This window comes from Aquila chrysaetos, chromosome 2 (assembly GCF_900496995.4).
Source record: "Aquila chrysaetos chrysaetos chromosome 2, bAquChr1.4, whole genome shotgun sequence".
In the NCBI taxonomy this organism is placed as follows: Eukaryota; Metazoa; Chordata; class Aves; order Accipitriformes; family Accipitridae; genus Aquila; species Aquila chrysaetos.
In genome coordinates, this window is record NC_044005.1 from 14339880 (window position 1) to 14358707 (window position 18828).

The 18828-nt window shown below is 37.9% G+C and overlaps 1 protein-coding gene across 9 annotated transcripts in view; it reads right to left on the reverse strand.

Moving 5' to 3' along the window:
* Window positions 1-18828, reverse strand: part of WDR25 (WD repeat domain 25) — a 72473-nt gene that overhangs the window by 21537 nt on the left and 32108 nt on the right. For 7 of the 9 annotated variants that reach the window (XM_030000612.2, XM_030000620.2, XM_030000645.2 and 4 more), the window contains exons 3-4: window positions 12516-12663; window positions 1943-2073 (exon numbers count right to left, since the gene is read on the reverse strand). The exons of 1 other annotated variant lie outside the window; for it this stretch is intronic. In XM_030000612.2, the coding sequence (XP_029856472.1) occupies window positions 1943-2073; window positions 12516-12663 (279 nt within the window). The remainder of the gene's footprint in view (window positions 1-1942; window positions 2074-12515; window positions 12664-18828) is intronic. One more of the 9 variants, XM_041120076.1, reaches the window with a different exon arrangement.

Consider the following 18828-nt stretch of genomic DNA (forward strand, 5'->3'; position numbering starts at 1 on the left):
AGCCCTCATACCTGAAATGCATCTCCCCACCTCTCTCACCAATTATTCTTAGTACCTCAAAGTCAGAGACAAAGTTTGGATAAGCAATCTTACCTTTTTCAGGTCCCTTCTGCCACCCTCAGGAGCAAACAGATGGCTAACTATGATGAGTAGGATCTACCCACATAGAAATTCAAAGGAAAACGAAGAACTACTCACTTGACAGTCACTGCTGCTCTTTGAGCTGTTCTGTGCATGAGGATGTCGGCTTGCCTTATGCTTCCACTGGCCAAATACAGCTCTAGTCTTACCTGAGCTCTGAATGGCAGCTGGGAACACACTGTTCTTCATGGTTCATGATGAGGTAAAGGCAGAGGCTGTACATGCCTTTCTGTGGCCCTTCATGAATGTAAAAATTACTCCAGGCTTCTACACAAAAGGTACAGGCACATACACCCTGACCCACATGTAACAGCTTAAAGAGCAATTTAGCTGTACTGCTTCCTACTACACAACTAATTTTCAGAATCCTGAAGTGAGCTATTGGCTTTTGTATTGGTTTTGTGTGGCAAGGTTTTGGTAGCGGGGGGGGGGTGTTACAGGGGTGGCTTCTGTAAGAAGCTGCTGGAAGCTTCCCCTGTGTTCGAGAGAGAGCCAATACCGCCGGCTCTAAGACGGACCCGCCGCCGGCCAAGGCCGAGCCAATCAGCGATAGTGGTAACACCTCTGTGATAACATTTTTAAGAAGGAAAAAAGTTGGGACAGGCGGAATTCGGCAGCCGGAGAGAGGAGTGAGAACATGTAAGAGAAACAACCCTGCAGACCCCCAGGTCAGTGAAGAAGGAGCGGGAGGAGGTGCTCCAGGCGCCAGAGCAGAGATTCCCCTGCAGCCCATGGGGAAGACCATGGTGAGGCAGGCTGTCCCCCTGCAGCCCAGGGAGGTCCACGGTGGAGCAGATATCCACCTGTAGCCCATGGAGGACCCCACGCCGGAGCAGGTGGGTTCCCGAAGGAGGCTGTGACCCCGTGGGAAGCCCGCGCTGGAACAGGCTCCTGGCAGGACCTGCGGATCTGTGGAGAGAGGAGCCCACGCTGGAGCAGGTTTTCTGGCAGGACTTGTGACGCCGTGGGGGACCCACGCTGGAGCAGTGTGCTCCTGAAGGACTGCACACCATGGAAAGGACCCATGCTGGAGCAGTTCGTGAAGAACTGCAGCCTGTGGGAAGGTCCCACGTTGGAGAAGTTTGTGGAGGACTGTCTCCCGTGGGTGGGACCCCACGCTGGAGCAGGGGAAGAGTGTGATGAGTCCTCCCCCTGAGGAAGATGAAGCGGCAGAAAATAACGTGTGATGAACTGACCGTAAACCCCATTCCCCGTCCTCCTGTGCCGCTGAGGGGGGTGGTAGAGAAGCCGGGAGTGAAGTTGTGCCCGGGAAGAAGGGAGGGGTGGAGGGAAGGTGTTCTGAGATTTGGTTTTATTTCTCATTACCCTACTCTGGTTGATTTGTAATAAAGTGAGTTATTTTTCCCCAAGCTCTGTCTGTTTTGCCCGTGACGGTAATTGGTGAGTGATCTCTCCTGTCCTTATCTCGACCCACAAGCTCTTTGTTATATTTTCTCTCCCCTGTCCAGTTGAAGAGTGGGAGTGATAGAACGGCTTTGGTGGGTACCTGGCGACCAGCCAGGGTCAACCCATCACAGCTTTATTTAATTCAACTATATGTTACTCATATTTACATAAATAAATAAAAAATTCCTATTTTTTGTGTACAATGTTCTTCTTCATGCTTCAAAAACATTACAGAGGTTCATATCAACAAATAGCAACACAATTAATGACAAATGCAAAATACTTCAGAGTAACACTTCATTAAAAGACCACTACATTTATTAGCTTAGTAATGCACAGCACATCCAACCTAGGAAACATTTCAAAAGAGAAAGAAAAGAAAGATTTCCATTACCTTAGAAGTCCTTATATCCCAAGCTTTAACTTCCGGGCTGAACCCTCCACAAATGAAAATATTTGACTCTGTAGGGTGGAACTTCAGTGCGCTGATCCTAAATTCATTTTTGCTGCTAAATATCTGCTTCCCTAAAATAAAGTGAGAAGTGGAGACTAAAATTTGAGCAGAAAATGAAATATGTTATTCATTCCAACCTACTTTCAAAAATATCAAGGTTGTCAAAGGTGAGCATGTTTATATTAACACGTTTCAAGTATCTGGGGCTACTCTGATTTACTGAAACTACGAGACTGAACTCACTAATTTCTATCCACATGAAATTTCTCCTGCTCACGGGCCTCTGAACCACTGACTGCTTCCTACTGAAAGGGGAGAACAAGTTGTTTCCCACACTAAGGAGAGGAGCTCCACCGAGGTCCCAGTTCAGTCGACATGCAGGACTAAACCTACAAATCTAATAGTTAAATGTTTCCTACAGAGAAGCCACAGTATTTCTTTCAGTAGTATAAAAATAACCAGAACCAAATACTGTCTGTACAGAAATACCACATCCCAAACTATACTACAACTCTCTAGTTGTTTACTTATCTTTCTATGAAGGCAGGAGTGAAACTTCATCTTGAAAGTAGGAAATAATTTGCATACCATCATATGAAGGCAATAGCTGTTCCCATGGATACACTGTTCCCAACATTTAATTGCATACACTAATCTCCGCAGGATCCTGTGGTTAGTATCAATTGGATTGTTGACACTTTTAAAGGCAACAGAATTCTGCTAGGTTAATTTATAGGAGTTTTCCACAGTCCACTGCTTCCTTTCATCCTAACAAATTCATTATATTAATGTATATTTGCTGAAATATAATTTTTGGAACAGCAGCATGGACCAAGATAAATACATTTGCTCAGTTTCACAATTTCAACTGTGCTTTATATTCTACATATCCACATTAAATAAAGTGAAGGAGGTACTGCAGAAGTAAAAAAACTAACACAACCCTTAAAATACTATGACAAAAGATTCTTAAAATATTCATTAATCTACATTTTCAGCAAGTGAGAGTTGTCTTAAGACAGGCTTTCTTAAATAACTGAAAATACTTTGAGCTAAAAATATTAGGGAAGGATGTAAATACTTACTGTTAGGTGAACAATACTGAAAATCATTCATACAGATTTTTTTTTTTTAATGCTTATTTCATGATTTGGAGCCAATTTCTTTGATTTTGTCATCAGTTCCATTTTCCCTATCTGCTGAAGTCAACTTACGCTGTCAAGAGGCTAAGATTTATCAAATTATTTATTTATTCGTTTTAAAGAAGAGAAGAGAGAGATATTACTTCATCACACGTGCTCTTCAAGCTAGCAGGGGCAGGGAAAATAGATTGCAGGGAGCGTAAGGGAGGAGTGAGTGTTATTCTATGTGAACGCTGTTTTTTGGGCGGGGGGGGAGTTGTTCTTTTTAAAAAGATTCTCCACTGATTACCCACGCAAGATCTAAAGGGTCTCTCTGTCACTACTGAGTGAAAGACTTAATTTAGTCCATAAGTTCCTTCTCCCAAAAGAGAAAAAAGTCATAAGGGCAGCAGAGGTTCCCACTACAAGTCATATGCAACAGTGACCATCTCTCACCATGGGAGCTTTCAGTATCCCAGCAGCTACAGAAGGAAAAAAAAAAAGACTCCACAGGGAAGGAAAAAAGTATTAAAATCATCAGTTATAGGAGCAACAAGATATTGCTTTCATGTATGCCATGACCACGTATCATTTGCGGGCTTTAGAAAAGCCACATACACATGCACCTTACTCTCATCTACAGCACTTGAGAAGATACTGTATTTCCCCATGGAGGCTCACTCGTCAGTTTAAAAGCACTTTGCTCCCAAAGGAATTTGGTTCCTACTAGCACCTATTTTAATAAACACTCTGGGAGTATGATCAACAAGTTTTCAACGGTACTGCAGTCAGAAATTAGCAAAAGTGCAGCCCACCTGTACTAATCCTGTCAAACAGATTTATAAAGGATGCATCAAGAGGTCACCATTATTCATAAAGCGTGTTGTCCAAATGGCATTAGACATATACATAATTGATCAAGTGGAACTCATCACCTAAACTTCTGACAAACATTAATTGTTTAACTGGCTTTACTAAAGGTAGGGGGTTTTTTAGGTTTTTACCACCACAAGACTTCTGAAAACTGCTTCTTCTATAATGCATACATTTTTCTTGCCATTGTGCTCTCTAGCCTAAGACATGAGAAAGTCGGGTAAAACACAACCAAAAAAGACATGCACTAAATTCAAGATGCATTTCATCTACTAACTACAAGATCTGTTACCTTTTCCACAGAAAGAAGATTGATTTAATGTGATTTGTTATTAATTAGTCCATCTTTCAATCTCATCCCCAACTACTTTCAAATAATTCAACCATTTGCTCAATATTTTCTCCAGAAACTAGAATTCTCTATTTCCCTACTCCATCTCCCCCTGTTTTAAAGAGAAGCGGGCACTGGTTTTGCCCTTTTCTTGTCTTCTAGAGGCTGTTATTTATTCAAAAGCTCTCAGTGACAGACATTTCACTGTAATGATCTCAGTGCTATGAATTCTACATTACGGCGTAATAAATAAATGCAAACAATCCGAGCATCTTATTCACCTCTGTACTCTTTAACATCCTTCTTTTTCCTATTTTAAACTGTTACCTTACTGTTTGATGTAGATATTAACCATACTAGCTTTTTGACTGGTCTGAGGAGCAGTCACAATACATTAATCTTAAAAGCTCAGGCTCTCCAATTAATACTTTGAAATACAACTCTTTCTTATTCTCTCACCCCCACAAAGCAAAATTGAATCAAACATCTCTTTTTGGAAACTCAGTAAACAGTGTTCTGAAGAGTTTGGCATAATTAGATGTATACATGAATTTCATTCTACTGCCATGTCACATAACATGAGAAAAAAGCTGGAGCGCAGAAGACCAAAGCAGCAGTAGCAGATAACATACTCAAAAGGGGAGGACTACAACATTACAGAACGGAAACTCTCCTATTGCTAGAACTGAAATTTATGCACAATACACAGAATCTAAGTCGGACTGCTTGTCATGCAAATATGCCCGACCCCAGCAAAATGAACTTTCCTAACATTTATATTAATACATCCCTTAAACCCTTTGCTGAGGCACATTCTCTAAACAGTTATGAAACCTCTATCACTGTAAATCTTTCAGAACCTCAGAAATTTAGGAAAAATATCCATCTGAGAGATGGAACAGATCACTGCAGAAGATGATATGTGGCAGAATAGCTCATGCAATTCAGTATTTTAAAACAATGACTTCAACTCTTAGCCCATTTCTGTACAAACTTTATTTAGTGTTTTTTACTACTACAAGCAGAATTTGCTGCTTTGCAGGCTGTAACCATGCTACAATGGAACCTAGCCCCATAGCTTGGGAAATCCAGCTTCAGTGTTTGCTGGAAACCTTGCTCCACCTTTTCTGGAAGTTGGTATTTACAGTTATGCATATTTTTCACTACAATTATTCAGTTTATTAACATTAAAAATTCAACTTTTTAGGGCCTTATTTTATGTATTGCAAAAGATGTCCTTTGAGCAGAAGACTCCCTTATCCATAATAGAACACAACAGGTGTAATTCAGCAAGCTTGTATAAACCTGTATTGTATATATATTTATTGCATTTTAGTCCCTAAAGGCAGCATAACAAAGATTCAAGCAACTTACAGACTGTAGAAAATTACATCTTCTGAAAATCTATTTGGCTAATTGAGGGAAAATCCATACCACATATCATTTCCCCATATGAGAGGTTGTTATTCCAAAGCAGAAAGCAAATGTTTCTCTCAATCTTTAATTTTCACAATTTCGGTAACAATATCTACTACATCTTTGCAGTGTTTTATATTCTTAAAGTGCTTTAATTCAATTCTTCATTCATTAAAGGCTCACCAGTAACATACACAGTATGAAAAAAAAACTTTAAAAAGATCTTGAACATATGTTTCTGCTCCCTTATGCTGCAGCCTACTGTGAAACTGCTCAACTATGAAATCAGATATTTTAAAGGCTATTTAACATTGTGAATTTTTCACAGAACATCAGCACAGTTACTGAGCACAGGATGCTTCTGTAACTGTGTTTAGGGGTCCTCAGGTTCACACTCCTACCTGCATAATCCAAAAACATTCACCTCCTTACACTAATCTGTAAAGAAAAGTGAAACCTAAGACTTACAAGGACATGAGAGTAATCTTGCTATACAGAACGGATTTCCCTACTGTGTTTACAAAAAGACATGAGACAATATATTGAAAAAATCTCATTACAGTCACAATCTCTCTCATGCACAATTGTGAGAAGAACGTTAGATTGATCAGACATAATTTGTTCTTAACAAATCGATGTTGGCTGTTTCTTATCCATTGTATCTTGGCGTGCTTACAGATGGCCTTATTATTTTTCCAAGAGCTAGTTATACTGACTGTATGTTTCTCCTGATTTTTTCCCCTACGTAGTCACAAGTTTCTGGCATGCAAAGGTGCTTGAAATATTAAATAATTTTATCTTTTACCTTTGAAAGTGTCCCCCAAATCAACATTTTTCTCTCTTCTTATTGCAAAGACATTACATTATTGAGTATAAAAAGTAAAATGCTGTTACCTCCTAGCTGGACAGTGACCACTAAACTATGTTCAACGTACAACTTAAAATTGCTGAATTTTGGGGGGAACTTTTGACCTCACATCAAAGATGTCTGTATGCCTTCAAAAGAAAAAAATAAAAGAAAAAAAAAGAAAAATCAATCAACTGAGCTTTTTTCTGAGGTGTCATATAAAACCTTCATGCATGTTAAAACAACATACTATCTACATAGTACTGGGAGAGAAGGGGAGGAATAGGAGAAGAAAGTCACAGGTCTCCTGAGATTACATTTATGTATGAGCACTAAAACTCCTATGTGAACAAAGACAACTCCATTAACAATAATAATGTTATATCTATAGGAGTACCAAATTAGAATATAAAAGAAAATATAGAAAAGCAAATTTGGACTATCCTCTTGGAGGTACAAAATGTTCCATTAAGAAACTCTCAAAATAATGTAAAATAAAACAAGTTAAAAAAAACACAAACCGGATTTAAGTGACCACATCATCTATAATCTGAACTTTACTTCAAAACCAACAGCTTAATTTCAGTATCCTGCCCACGGTAATGTGAAAACTTTCAAAATAATGGGGAATTTAAATTACCCACTATAACTCTGAGGAAGTTATATTTGAAATCAAGCTCAGTCCGTGAACTAAAATACAACTGCAGCATTTGGCAACATAGGAAATGTGCCAAAATTTCTTGGAACATTCCCTCTGTCATAATATTAAAGAAATGAAAAGTATCTACAATATGCTAATAGTATCAACTGAGCCAATGTTCTGCCTATGCTATTGTACCAATTCATTTGTGACTAATGAAAAATCTACTGATGAATAAAACATATATTCCAAAAATAAAATAGTTATAAATAAATTTTAAAAACACAATTACCCTTCTAAAGTTGGTAGAGCATCTCCATTACATCTGGACATAACAGAAGTTAAATGCCAAATGTACTTGACTTAGAATTGTTTTAAAAGCAATTTTTTTTCAGTGCTCTCTGAATATAGCACTACTTACTACTCTGTAAATAACAAAGTGTCTGAACTATCACTAGTAGAAAATGACCACAAGTGTGGTGTTAGCAGAGATGAACAAAACCAGGGAGTCTCAGTGGTTCAGACTGCTGCATTATTATCACATTTGTGAAACCTTTCAAAAAGCTTTATTTTTATAAAGAAATTATGTAAATAAAATAGGAGAATTAAAAAAAATTAACCAGTAATCTTTACAGGCAGTTCAGCTACAGTTTTTGGATCTACTAATATTTATGAAACCCCATATTGCAGTACTGAATTGCCTCATGCAAACTGTAGCCACAGAACCACTCACGCGAATGATGCATGAATAACCTTGAGTTTCTTAAACATTTTATGCATATTTTGGATCAGACCCATACTCTGAATACATACAACAGTTTTCAAGAAAACCGTATTTGTGGAGAGTCTTAGCTTGACATCCTGGTGTTAGGACAATGGATGACCATTTAAGATAATAAATGATGATCTATAAAAAAGAATTTAAAAAAAGAAGACTTGGACAACAGCATTTATTTTCACCAAACCAGGACAAGTGAACTCCTTGTACCTCAATGATTTGAATTCTTCTCCTTCCCTGTTTTTCATCATAGCATCAACAAAGCATGTAGGTTGGACCTCCAGGGCTCAGCTAGTCCAAACCCCGGCTCAAAGTAGGTCCACCTGCAGCAGGTTACTCAGGGGTCTGTCCACTGAAGTTCTGAGTATCTCTAAGTATAGAGACTCTACAGCCTATCTGGACATTCTAGTTTAGTGTTTGATGACCCCTGAGTTGAGCCAAAAAGTTTCCTGTGCTCCTACATTTGTCCTTTGCCTCTCATCCTTTCACTGCACATCTCCGAGAAGAGCCTGGCATCATCTTCTCTATGTACTAGGTAAACACTTGCTAATCTGGCCCAGGATGAAGTTGACCTTCTTTGCTGCAAGAGAACACTGCTGATTCATACTCAGCACCAGAACCCCCAGGTATTTTTCTGCAAAGCTGCTTTCTAGCCAGTTTAGCACCAGCCTGTTCTGTTGCACAGGATTACTCCATTCCAGATGCAGGACTTTGCATTTGTCCTTGCTGAACTTCATGAGGTTCCTATCAGCCCATTTTTCCTGCTTGCAGGATTTTAGATCTTCTTATATATAAGAACTTCCATTAAATACACTTGACAAGGGGAAGAGGTTTGATGGTGTAAAACTGCAGGATAAGATTTCATGGATGTGTCTTCTACCCTTGCATCAGGATTTCTATGCCAACAACAACAAAAATTCTGCTTTGTGATTAATGAGATTCCAGTGTTTGCTTCTATTCTGATGTTATTTATATCACAAAGATTAAAAAAAAGGAAATAACTCCAGAAAATGCAATCTCTTAGGACAAGGGATACGCAAACTTAAGTACAAGCTTAGAAACAAAGTTTCCTGGAGAATTTATCCTAGCACTGTTTGTTACAACAATGCTGGCACATTCCTTTGAAGAATCTTGTAACCAGCTGTCATCAGACCCAGAACAAACAATTAGCTAGACTACAATTTTGATTTAACAGGGCAGAAACTATGTTCCTAACAGAAAAACAACACAAAATGACAAAAAAAAAACCAACTGAGCAGCTCAATGCCACGCATGTACAAAGCTGTATTTGCAACCTTTCCTAAACTTTCAGAAGTAATTCTCTTCAGACTGTTAGGTTTCTTTTGGTGAAGGACATGTAGAAGTTTTTATAACACAGATGTAATATATAAAATCTATACTGAAAACAAAGACAAGAAAGATTAGACGTTAGCAAACATGACTAGAAAAATGCTGAACCAGAACAACATACACAAGAGACAAGAGCATAAAGCCTTAAAGACAGCATTATTATTTATAAAATCCCACTGGCATGCATTTACTGCATTTAAACACAGTGGTAGTTAGTTCAGTCTATCAGTGGAAAACAGTTAAGACCTCAGTCCAAAAAAGTATCTAGAAGTCCCCTGTGAAGGAACAGTTCTAACATCTATCTGAAGTTAATCAAAGAAGAAATCATCTCAGCACTGATGAAGAGTGAGGAGGAATGAATGATTCAGTGAACTAATGTAAATCAAAATCTTATAGCTGCCTTAGTGTTTTTCAAATGGAAATGAGGCTTTTTATATCAAATTGATTTGGATTCCAGAGGCAAACTGCTTGCCCTGTTTCTCTGAAAAGAATTGACTGAAATGTATGAAAAAAAAGAGTAACTTTACAACAGGGAAGGAAATCAGAAACTGGCCTACACATGTAGGAAATCAGAATAAAATTCCGATCACTCCTATCATAGTTTTCCAAATGAGGTGTGTATCACTGAAAGTCAGGTCCAGACATCAACATTACAACTGCAGTTCACAGGAGCTACAAGGAATCCCGTGTCCTTGAAAAAAGGCAATAATGAATATCTGGTATTTTCAAGGACTATAAGCATTCATTTTGCCTTTACACATACTGTTTATTAAAGTAGTTAGAAATACTACATAACTTACAAGTCAGTAAGGAAAGAACCATTTATAAGCTTATCTGTTTTGAAAATTGGTAAATATAATTCATTATTGTTGTCATTGCCTAAAACACTAGAAACACCTTCTTTCAAAGGTAGCAATACAATCAACTTAATCCAGAGTACTATCCCATTACTGGATAGTTAAGTCAAAGAGACATTAGAAATTAAAGTATATGATTAAAATCATGTGTCTTTGGAATTTGTTCTATGATTTTACAAAATGAGATTTTCCCCGCAGTAGTCCCTTCAAATGACTTAGACACATAAAATCTACTCTGCTGCTTTAAACCCCATTAAGAAGGTAGCCATTCTGCTTAGAATTTGTAAGCACAACAGTCAAAATTAAATCCACTTGGATTAGTAAATTCAGTTATATATGAGACTAGAAATGAGGTTGCTGCAATGAGACTGAAAATAAAAAAAAGACAAGTCTGGAAAATTAATGGCTTAGTTTATTAACCTCATGTACTACTACTACATCAGATATATTAAGATCTTTTCCCCATTACAAAACCTGAATATTCTCAAAACATCAATATTCCGTAATTGTGTCACATGTTTTACATTCCCAAACTACAACAGCTCCTTTCCTGCCATCACTGAATTTAAATAGTTCTGGTATGACAAATGTTGAGAAAAATAAATTATTAGAGCATGGAAAAGAATCTTTTCATGTGAACAATATTCACAAATTTCCTTGGCCACTTTCCCAGTTCATCTGAATAGGACTTCTACTCTTCAGATATTCACATATAATGTGCTTCTTACTTTTACATAAGAGAAAACCCTCCTAGACAAGAACTGCTTCTAATTTTTGTAGGGATTTCTTTTGTAGTCTTACAAAAAAAATACTGCACCTTTGCAGGAGTTAAACACTTAAAATAAATTAAGTGGAAAAAATAAAATTGCATCTCTTCAGGTACTATTTTAGGCCTAATCTTTCATTTACACATACACAGAGGTGTCTTATTATGTACAGCTCCAATGAATGATGCTGTATGAATGCTGATAACATACATAAAGAAGAGAAGAAATATAGCTGATAGAAGTGCTTTAGTTTGTGAAGGAGACATGACGAGAGACAGCATCCAGGAAATTGGTTGTTAAGGTCACAACAATCAAATCCCAGATCAAATTCACAACTGCATCAAAGCAATCCAGGTTCAGCGTGGCAGGTGCACCCGCCCCAATAAAGACCAAAACTTCTTGACTGCTGAGAGAAGAGAGTTAAAGCTAGAAGCCACAGTTTGGGGGTTGAGCCACCTGGCCTGTGTGGTGATTGGAGTCACGTACACAGAGTGCTCCAAGTCACATACCCCAGCTACCTGAGCCCACCAGAAACGCCCCATCCAACGGAACACCACCGTTAAGAGAAGTTTTTAGACCCCCAACCATATATGACCACAAGCCCCAGTCCGACCTAGGGTATAAATGGAGCCTGCCGGAAGACCCCTTTGAGCCAGTCTTCCTCAGAGCAGCGGGTCTGCAGGCAGAGACTCTCCCCTTGGATCGGGACGCCATCTAAGGAAACTTCCTGGGATGGAGTGCCTCGCCTTATCAGTGAGTGATATGTGCATTTGGAGTCATCATTCTAAGCTTAGACTTGGTTACGGTTCATGTGGCGATAGTTCCCAGCTGACATCTTGAACCTGTACATAAACTGTGTTTGTCGCAGTGTTTACAACCTAATATTCCTGTTCAATCCGGTAGTTATATCTCAATACCACATAACATTCCTGTTCAATTTGACTGTTGCATTTTGATATTATTAAAGAAAATCGACTTTTGAAACATATTGCTGTCAGCCTAGTGCTTCTGTGACATTCGGTCTCAAGGTTTCCTACCAGAATTTAAGTTTCTATACTCCTAATTAAGGTCCAATTCAGGGGGGAAAAAAAAAAAAAAAAATCACCTAATTAACTTTAAGCACAAACTTAAAACCAGCCCAATTGAGAATGAGGTACAAGCCTATGTTTAAATTAACCATATGTATAAATGTTACTGAAGTCAGCCTTAAGAGGCTCTTCAAATGCTTTAACGAATGTTCATGACAGAGCATTAAAAAAACCACACGCTTCATTCTATTAATCTGTGCAGTATCTGACAACTGAAATTACATGTGATCATGACGTTAAAGATATTTCAGTGTTTAAACATCTCCAACTACCCTTAATTGCTGAGAGATTTCTTTTTTTTTTTTGTGGGACACGTTTCAACAATTCTAACTTTGATCTATAGATTTTATCTATAATTTTAGAAGAAAGAATAAGGCTAAGAAGATCCAAAGTTATCTGTACTCAATAAAGATAGGGCTATAATGCACCCTTACGTGACCTTTACCTGTTTCTACATCCGTTAAATGCAGCATGGAATCAAAGCCCCCACTGAGGATCCTTCTTCCACAAGATGACCACCGGGCAGCTCGAACAGCACAGGAATGACAGGAGTATGTTTTTAAACACCAGCCTGTATCTACAGCATCCCATACCTTAAAAAGAAGGATAAGGACAACTTTATAAAGAATCACGGTATTTTTTTCAATGTACTGATAAGTAGCTACAGCAAATTATCATGGCTGAGAAAGCTTTGCATTCTGAAGTCATATCTGCTAAGCTGTAAAAGTCTGTTTGAAATAATTGCACGGTTGATTAGAATTATGGCATTTTATTAACACGGCACAAATCAGTAATACATTTTTATGACTTGTATTATTTCTTGAAATGTCTACAATGCTCTCAATGGCAATTCATGTTATACTTTCCCATTCCTAATGCTGCCCTACCTCTGTGCAGGCATGTATCCAAATACATTTTCCCTTTAAATAATTTTTCTTCCAAATTTTTGTCTCTATCGTATCTTGCTTTCCATCAAGTAAGAAGAATCCTAGCAGATTACAGCTTTCACATCTGCCTATAGATAGATAGGCTACTATCATATTTCTCACTCAGTTTGTAATTTTAAGTAGAATTTTACTTTAACTTCACTGAGAGGACAGATAAGAGTATCATCATGTGCTACATGGAGATTTCTAAGGACTGGTCTAAGTCCTTTTATTTTTCAGTCTCTTTTGGACAGAATTAGGTTGATGCTGAGCACTTCTGAAATCCTATTCCACTAGTTATCCAATTTTTTCTAAGTATATAACAACCAATATTTTCAGAACATAAACAATCCTGCTCATATTTTTAGAATAATTTTTAAAGAGAAAGACAATTGTTTCCAAATATTTTAGAAAATAGAACTAGTCTGAATTACAATTTCAGTTACCAAATATAGTTCACAATAATCAAAACCACAACCTTTTCATGGTGCTCTTTTCGTCATAGTTTTAAGATAAAATTAGAAGTTTAGCAACAAATGACCCATATAAAGATGCAGTATCCTCACTTCTGTGAGAGAAGGCTAAATATCAAAACTATTTTCCCTATGAATATTCTGCTTCAGTAAAAGCTAGATTATAAAATATCTTATGATTGTACAATATAATATAATACCTGTTGAGTTGTCTAATAAAATGGATAACAAATGCTATAACCATACCGGTAAATCCTACATTTTATTACTTCTAATATTAGTAGTACCAATAAATCAACACTTTGAGAGTGCTTCATGATAGTTTTATTGCAGTTTCAGTAAACCCAAGGCAGCTTATTGCTTTAAAGTCACCATTTTACTTCATGGTACTTCTCTTTGCGATTAGTCATTTTCATCCTGAAAAAACCTGCAGGATGAAAACAACACTGCCTACGAGTTTAGAAGGTTATTCTGAATTTTGTCTATTCTAATCAATTTCTCAATTCTAAGATTGGTTACGTAATGCAGGGAACAGACTCAGCAATTAACAGAATACAAAAAAATGACTTTTTTTAAAGTGAGATGAAATTCAACCTTCATGTACGTCGATGTAAGAGCACTGAAGTTAGTACCAAAATAAAATTGGCTGCATGATTGTGCATTTTAAAGGATGTTAAAAACAAAAATAATTTGGTAAATCAGCAAACATAAGTAGAGGTTTGCTTTCTTGTGGCAACAGCACAATTCACAATACAGAAGAATGTAAAGGGGAAGAAAAAAGCAAGACTTTTGGTAATGTATTTTTATCTTCAATTATGTTTTCTTCTTACTGGACAAAAAGGACTCGCTGACAATATCATTATTATATAGTCCATACTCAGAAGACAACATTCCATTATAGAAAATTATTTCATCAAAGTATCTTCTAGCACGGAGCACAGTTCTGCAATGCAAAGCAACCAATTATCATTAATTACTCGAATAGTCAGTTAAGACAGAAACCGTGATGGCCATACTCTAAGTATTCTACCCTACCCACAAGAAAAGAAATCAGGATAATTTTCATATTAAACTGCTTTTGAAAGTAAGTTTCTCTGCTTTAATGACTTTTAATGATCATTTCAAGCGTCACAGTATTAAAAAAGGGTTAATTGTATCTTGGAGGGCTTTTAGTATGAGGAAGCTAATGAATGAATCAAGATGAAAGGAAAAACAGGTGGTACATGCTTCAGATATTTTTCTGTCCTGTTTTAGTGATTAAGTATGAAAACTCAATTTTCACAAGAAGGATGAAGTAAAGCAAGTTCAACAGCACTTCTGAGTTCCCGCTTGATTAAAAAAAAAGCTGTATAAATGGAAAAAGCGCACCCCTAAAGCTGCGCATTTCTCTCCATTATGTGAAACGGAACAAACGATCCACTCTCATGGATGAGACCACTAACCACGCAGAAGGCACAAGTTACTGAATACCACATTTCTCTTCACTGTTATGCTTTCCATCAGCTCTTTTTGCTCAGGTAACGGCGGTGTTGCAATGCCTTCTGGAATTAGAGCCGCATGGACAAGGCAGTCTTGACTGAGGAAATTCACTCAGTTTCTTGCCAATTAACATAAACTTTTAATTGCAGATTGAGGTATTGAGGAAAAAAGACCAAGAGTTAAACGTGCGCTTAGGGGAGCACCTTCCCTTCCCAGGCCCCATTTCAGTCCAGCGCTTCTCCTCCCCTACTCCTACCCCAGCTTCACCTGTTTTCACTCAGTCCCTTCCACTCCCTTCAGTGAGACAACGGCCATCGCAGGAGGCTGGAGTCAGGGCCTCGAGGTTTCTTGTTGCCTCTCCTTGCACCTTACTCTTTTCACTCCCTGCTCTTTGCTTCTTACTGCTCCTCTGCTCCCTCTCTCCAAATCCACATCTCTTCCTCATCTCCTCCCACCACCCTCTGTGTGTCCTCATGTGCGTCCTCACGTTTCCTCACATGTGTCCTTGTGGCTGCCCCCTTTCTTCAATATGTGTGAACGGAGGCACCACATGCTCCTCTGAAGTTCTGGCCCACAGTGAGCTGCTTTCATCCATTTCAGAGCAAGCTGGAACCAGCTGTAGCAGCACAGGGCAGTTCACAACCTCCTCTCTCACAGGCCAGCCCTGCAGCCCCTGCTACCAAACCCCACAGTTAATGCCCAATATAAGCCGTCAGTTCAGACAGAAGAGTTAGGACAGACTTCCTTCAAGATACGGTCTGATGCAAATTCACTGGAGCCCGCAAATGTGCTTTCAAATAATGCTGAGAGGTGCCGCTTCTGCTGTGGCTTCACAGCTTAATGGAAAGAGAAGGCAGAAGAGGAGGATGGCAGACCCTGTCCTGCTGTGCAGTGGCAATGCTCTGCAAGCTTCGTCCGAGTGCATTCAACCCTAGGTATGGTTCTGTATGACCTGCCTGGGATTTTCCTTCAAGCCTCATATCTGGTGAATTTAGCTCAGTGTAACTTTGATACATTTGTGTGTGCCCTGCTGCAAGGAGGATACTGTGCAGTGCATCCCCAGAAGAACAATTTCAGAGTTTTAACTTTCAATATTCATCTTCCAGAGGAAAAGGGAAGCTCTACTTGCTAGTTGCAGGAAGTGGTATTTGATATTTACAGTTATCAGCAATCACTTAAAAGATGCACGCATGCCCACAGAAAGTCGTATAAAGGTGAGCCATTGCATATCAAGAAACAAAAATGGGTGTGCAGAACTGAAAACAAGGCAATTAAAGGACAAGCTATGCACCTTCTATACAAATAAGAAATTACAAAAAGGTGGGAGCTGTGAATGCTCAGCTGTAACAATGTGTCCACCCCAAATTACAAACACCACTCTGTACCTAGAATTGACAGAGATGTTAACCGTGTTACGCCCACAAATGGAGAACCTACTATATGTTGGTACCAAGGAAAGATGCTTCAAATCCCATCAGAGGATCATCACAAAGCCACCATCAAGTCTGCATTTTCTTAGAGAGTCTCTTAAGTAGTTCCCTATTCCTGTGTATTTCTACTGCTTAATCATAGTAAGGGAAAAGTGTAGCTAGAGGGAGAGTTCCAACATACTCTATCCAAAGCTTGAGATGAATGTCTACTCAGTAGCTGGTGCTTACTCTGTACAGGCAGCCAGCCATTAAAAAAAGGAGAGAGGTTGCAAAGGGCTGAGTCCTTTGCATGTAAGTTTGCCTCTCTGCCAAACACTCAGATGTCAGATTAACAGATTCTTCAGGATGAAAGGCATTTCAGGGTTTTTCTTTCAACTGAGATAGTCAAGTGCTTCAAGAATAACTTGTGTGGAAATCACTTTTTTCTAGTCTGTCTTTCTTCACTTTTTCCATATGCTGGATACGCTGGCTCAAACCAGGATGGAACAATAAGCCTGAAAGACTGCATGGGCGTAACCAGCAAAGTTGAAATGACCCACATCCCCAAAGAGCATCCAACATGATGCCTGAACCCAGAAGCATGTTCTCTAAACTACCAAGGGAAGTAATAAACAAACAGACACTAATCAACTGGTTTAGAGCATGGCAATTCTGCAAGGAATATAGAACCAGGTTACAATATAGCCACCGGACTTCAGTATCAAAAGAAAATTTTTTCAGGGCCTGGTACAAAACAGGGGATAAGAAAGTCCCCTAGGAATTAGAGCCATAAAAAACTTCCTATTTCAAATGAGTGAAGTTGTTGATCATGCCTTCTCTGCCAGAAAGGAACACGAATTACAGATTCTTTACCAGAAAAGGATCCCAAACTCATTCTTCTGAGTGGCAGCTACATATGAGGTTAGAAAAATGTATCCAAGAACAGTCTAAGGCTGAAGGCAAAGGCCACAACACTATAATTTAAAAAGTCATGGTTGTAACAACTACAGCTTTAATTTAAAAGTGTTTTTAAGAAATTAAGTGTCTTAGAACTATTTAGAAAGTTGTATTTTAAACACCAAAGGCTGCTGAACTTTAGTCATACCTGGTAATAAATACCTTTAAAATAAAGGTTTATAAAATAAACTCATAGATTTACATGGAATAAAGGCTTACATATTTAGTACATAATAAATTATTCAGGCAGAGGGAACAGTTCATTAAAAAATACACAGGCTGAAATATATATCTTCCTTCATAGGCATTTAAACATGTGTATCAAGTAGTATAGGACTAGATGATATCATGCATCTGTCAAAGGAAGACAGATTTATATTCAATTATTTTTACCAAGAGATGAACTGTTTCAACTGTTGTTGCTTGACTTCAAAACTCAGCTCTTACAGAAACTCAGTATTATTTCTAGATGAAATACTAAATTCTCATTAAACCTGACATTGTTCTTTTATCTTATGATGTCAGATGTGATTTTAATTGCTGAGCTAAAAAGTTAAAAGCATACATTTCAGCCTGCTACTCTGAAAATACTGCTTATTGCCACACATTCAAGCAGTTTTATATTATAAACAACAACCAGTCCATCCTTTCCCCTTACAAAGAATCCCCAAAACAATGAAATATGCAAATGTTATTAGGAAAAAGACACATATTACTGTATTACCTCCCCTAAATCTACAATTATAAACTAATGAATTCTCCAATATTTGAAAGAAATAAACAACCAAGACTTGAAGCTTTGAAATTAGCTAGTTATTTTCAAAGATTTTCTCCAGTGCCTTTCTGGCATTAAGATACCATGAACACTTTAATTGCATTTTTTCCAATTTTATTAAAATTGGCTTTAATGTATCAAGCTGGTTCATATTTCACTACTAGTTCTTACTCTTCTGTACTTCATTATTTATAACATTGCCTTTCCATTTCTTTTCCATCAACCGCTTTCATTTCATTTCCTCTCATATTACAGAAGTATAATGATTACATAGTTATCTGCTAGGATTAATATATGGAGCCAAAATGGCAGGTACAAACAGCCAAGTGACAAAATTATACTAGAGATTTCTTTACAAAAGCAATTTTCTTTTCACTTTCTCTGAGGCATGTTGTAATTCAATTGCTCTTTCACATTCTTCGTAATATTTGGAAATAAAGGCTTTAGAAGTTGCTTGCTTTCCTGTATAGCTTAGGAACATTGTGAAAATACTGCAGCCAGCATTTTAGGTAACACAACCAGACCTCCTCACCCTCAAGATCAAAAGTTTAAAAATCATGTAAGCAACTAAACAATATAACGGATGAGATTTATTACAGATTATACGTTTCCAGATCCTATTTTCTGACTGAAAGGTTTCCGGAAAACAGCCCCTGAAAATAAAGTACTTTGGGTTGCAGATAATAAAAACTTTCTTGGTAAGTCACAAAAGAAAGCAGGAAAGGGACAGCACTTGATA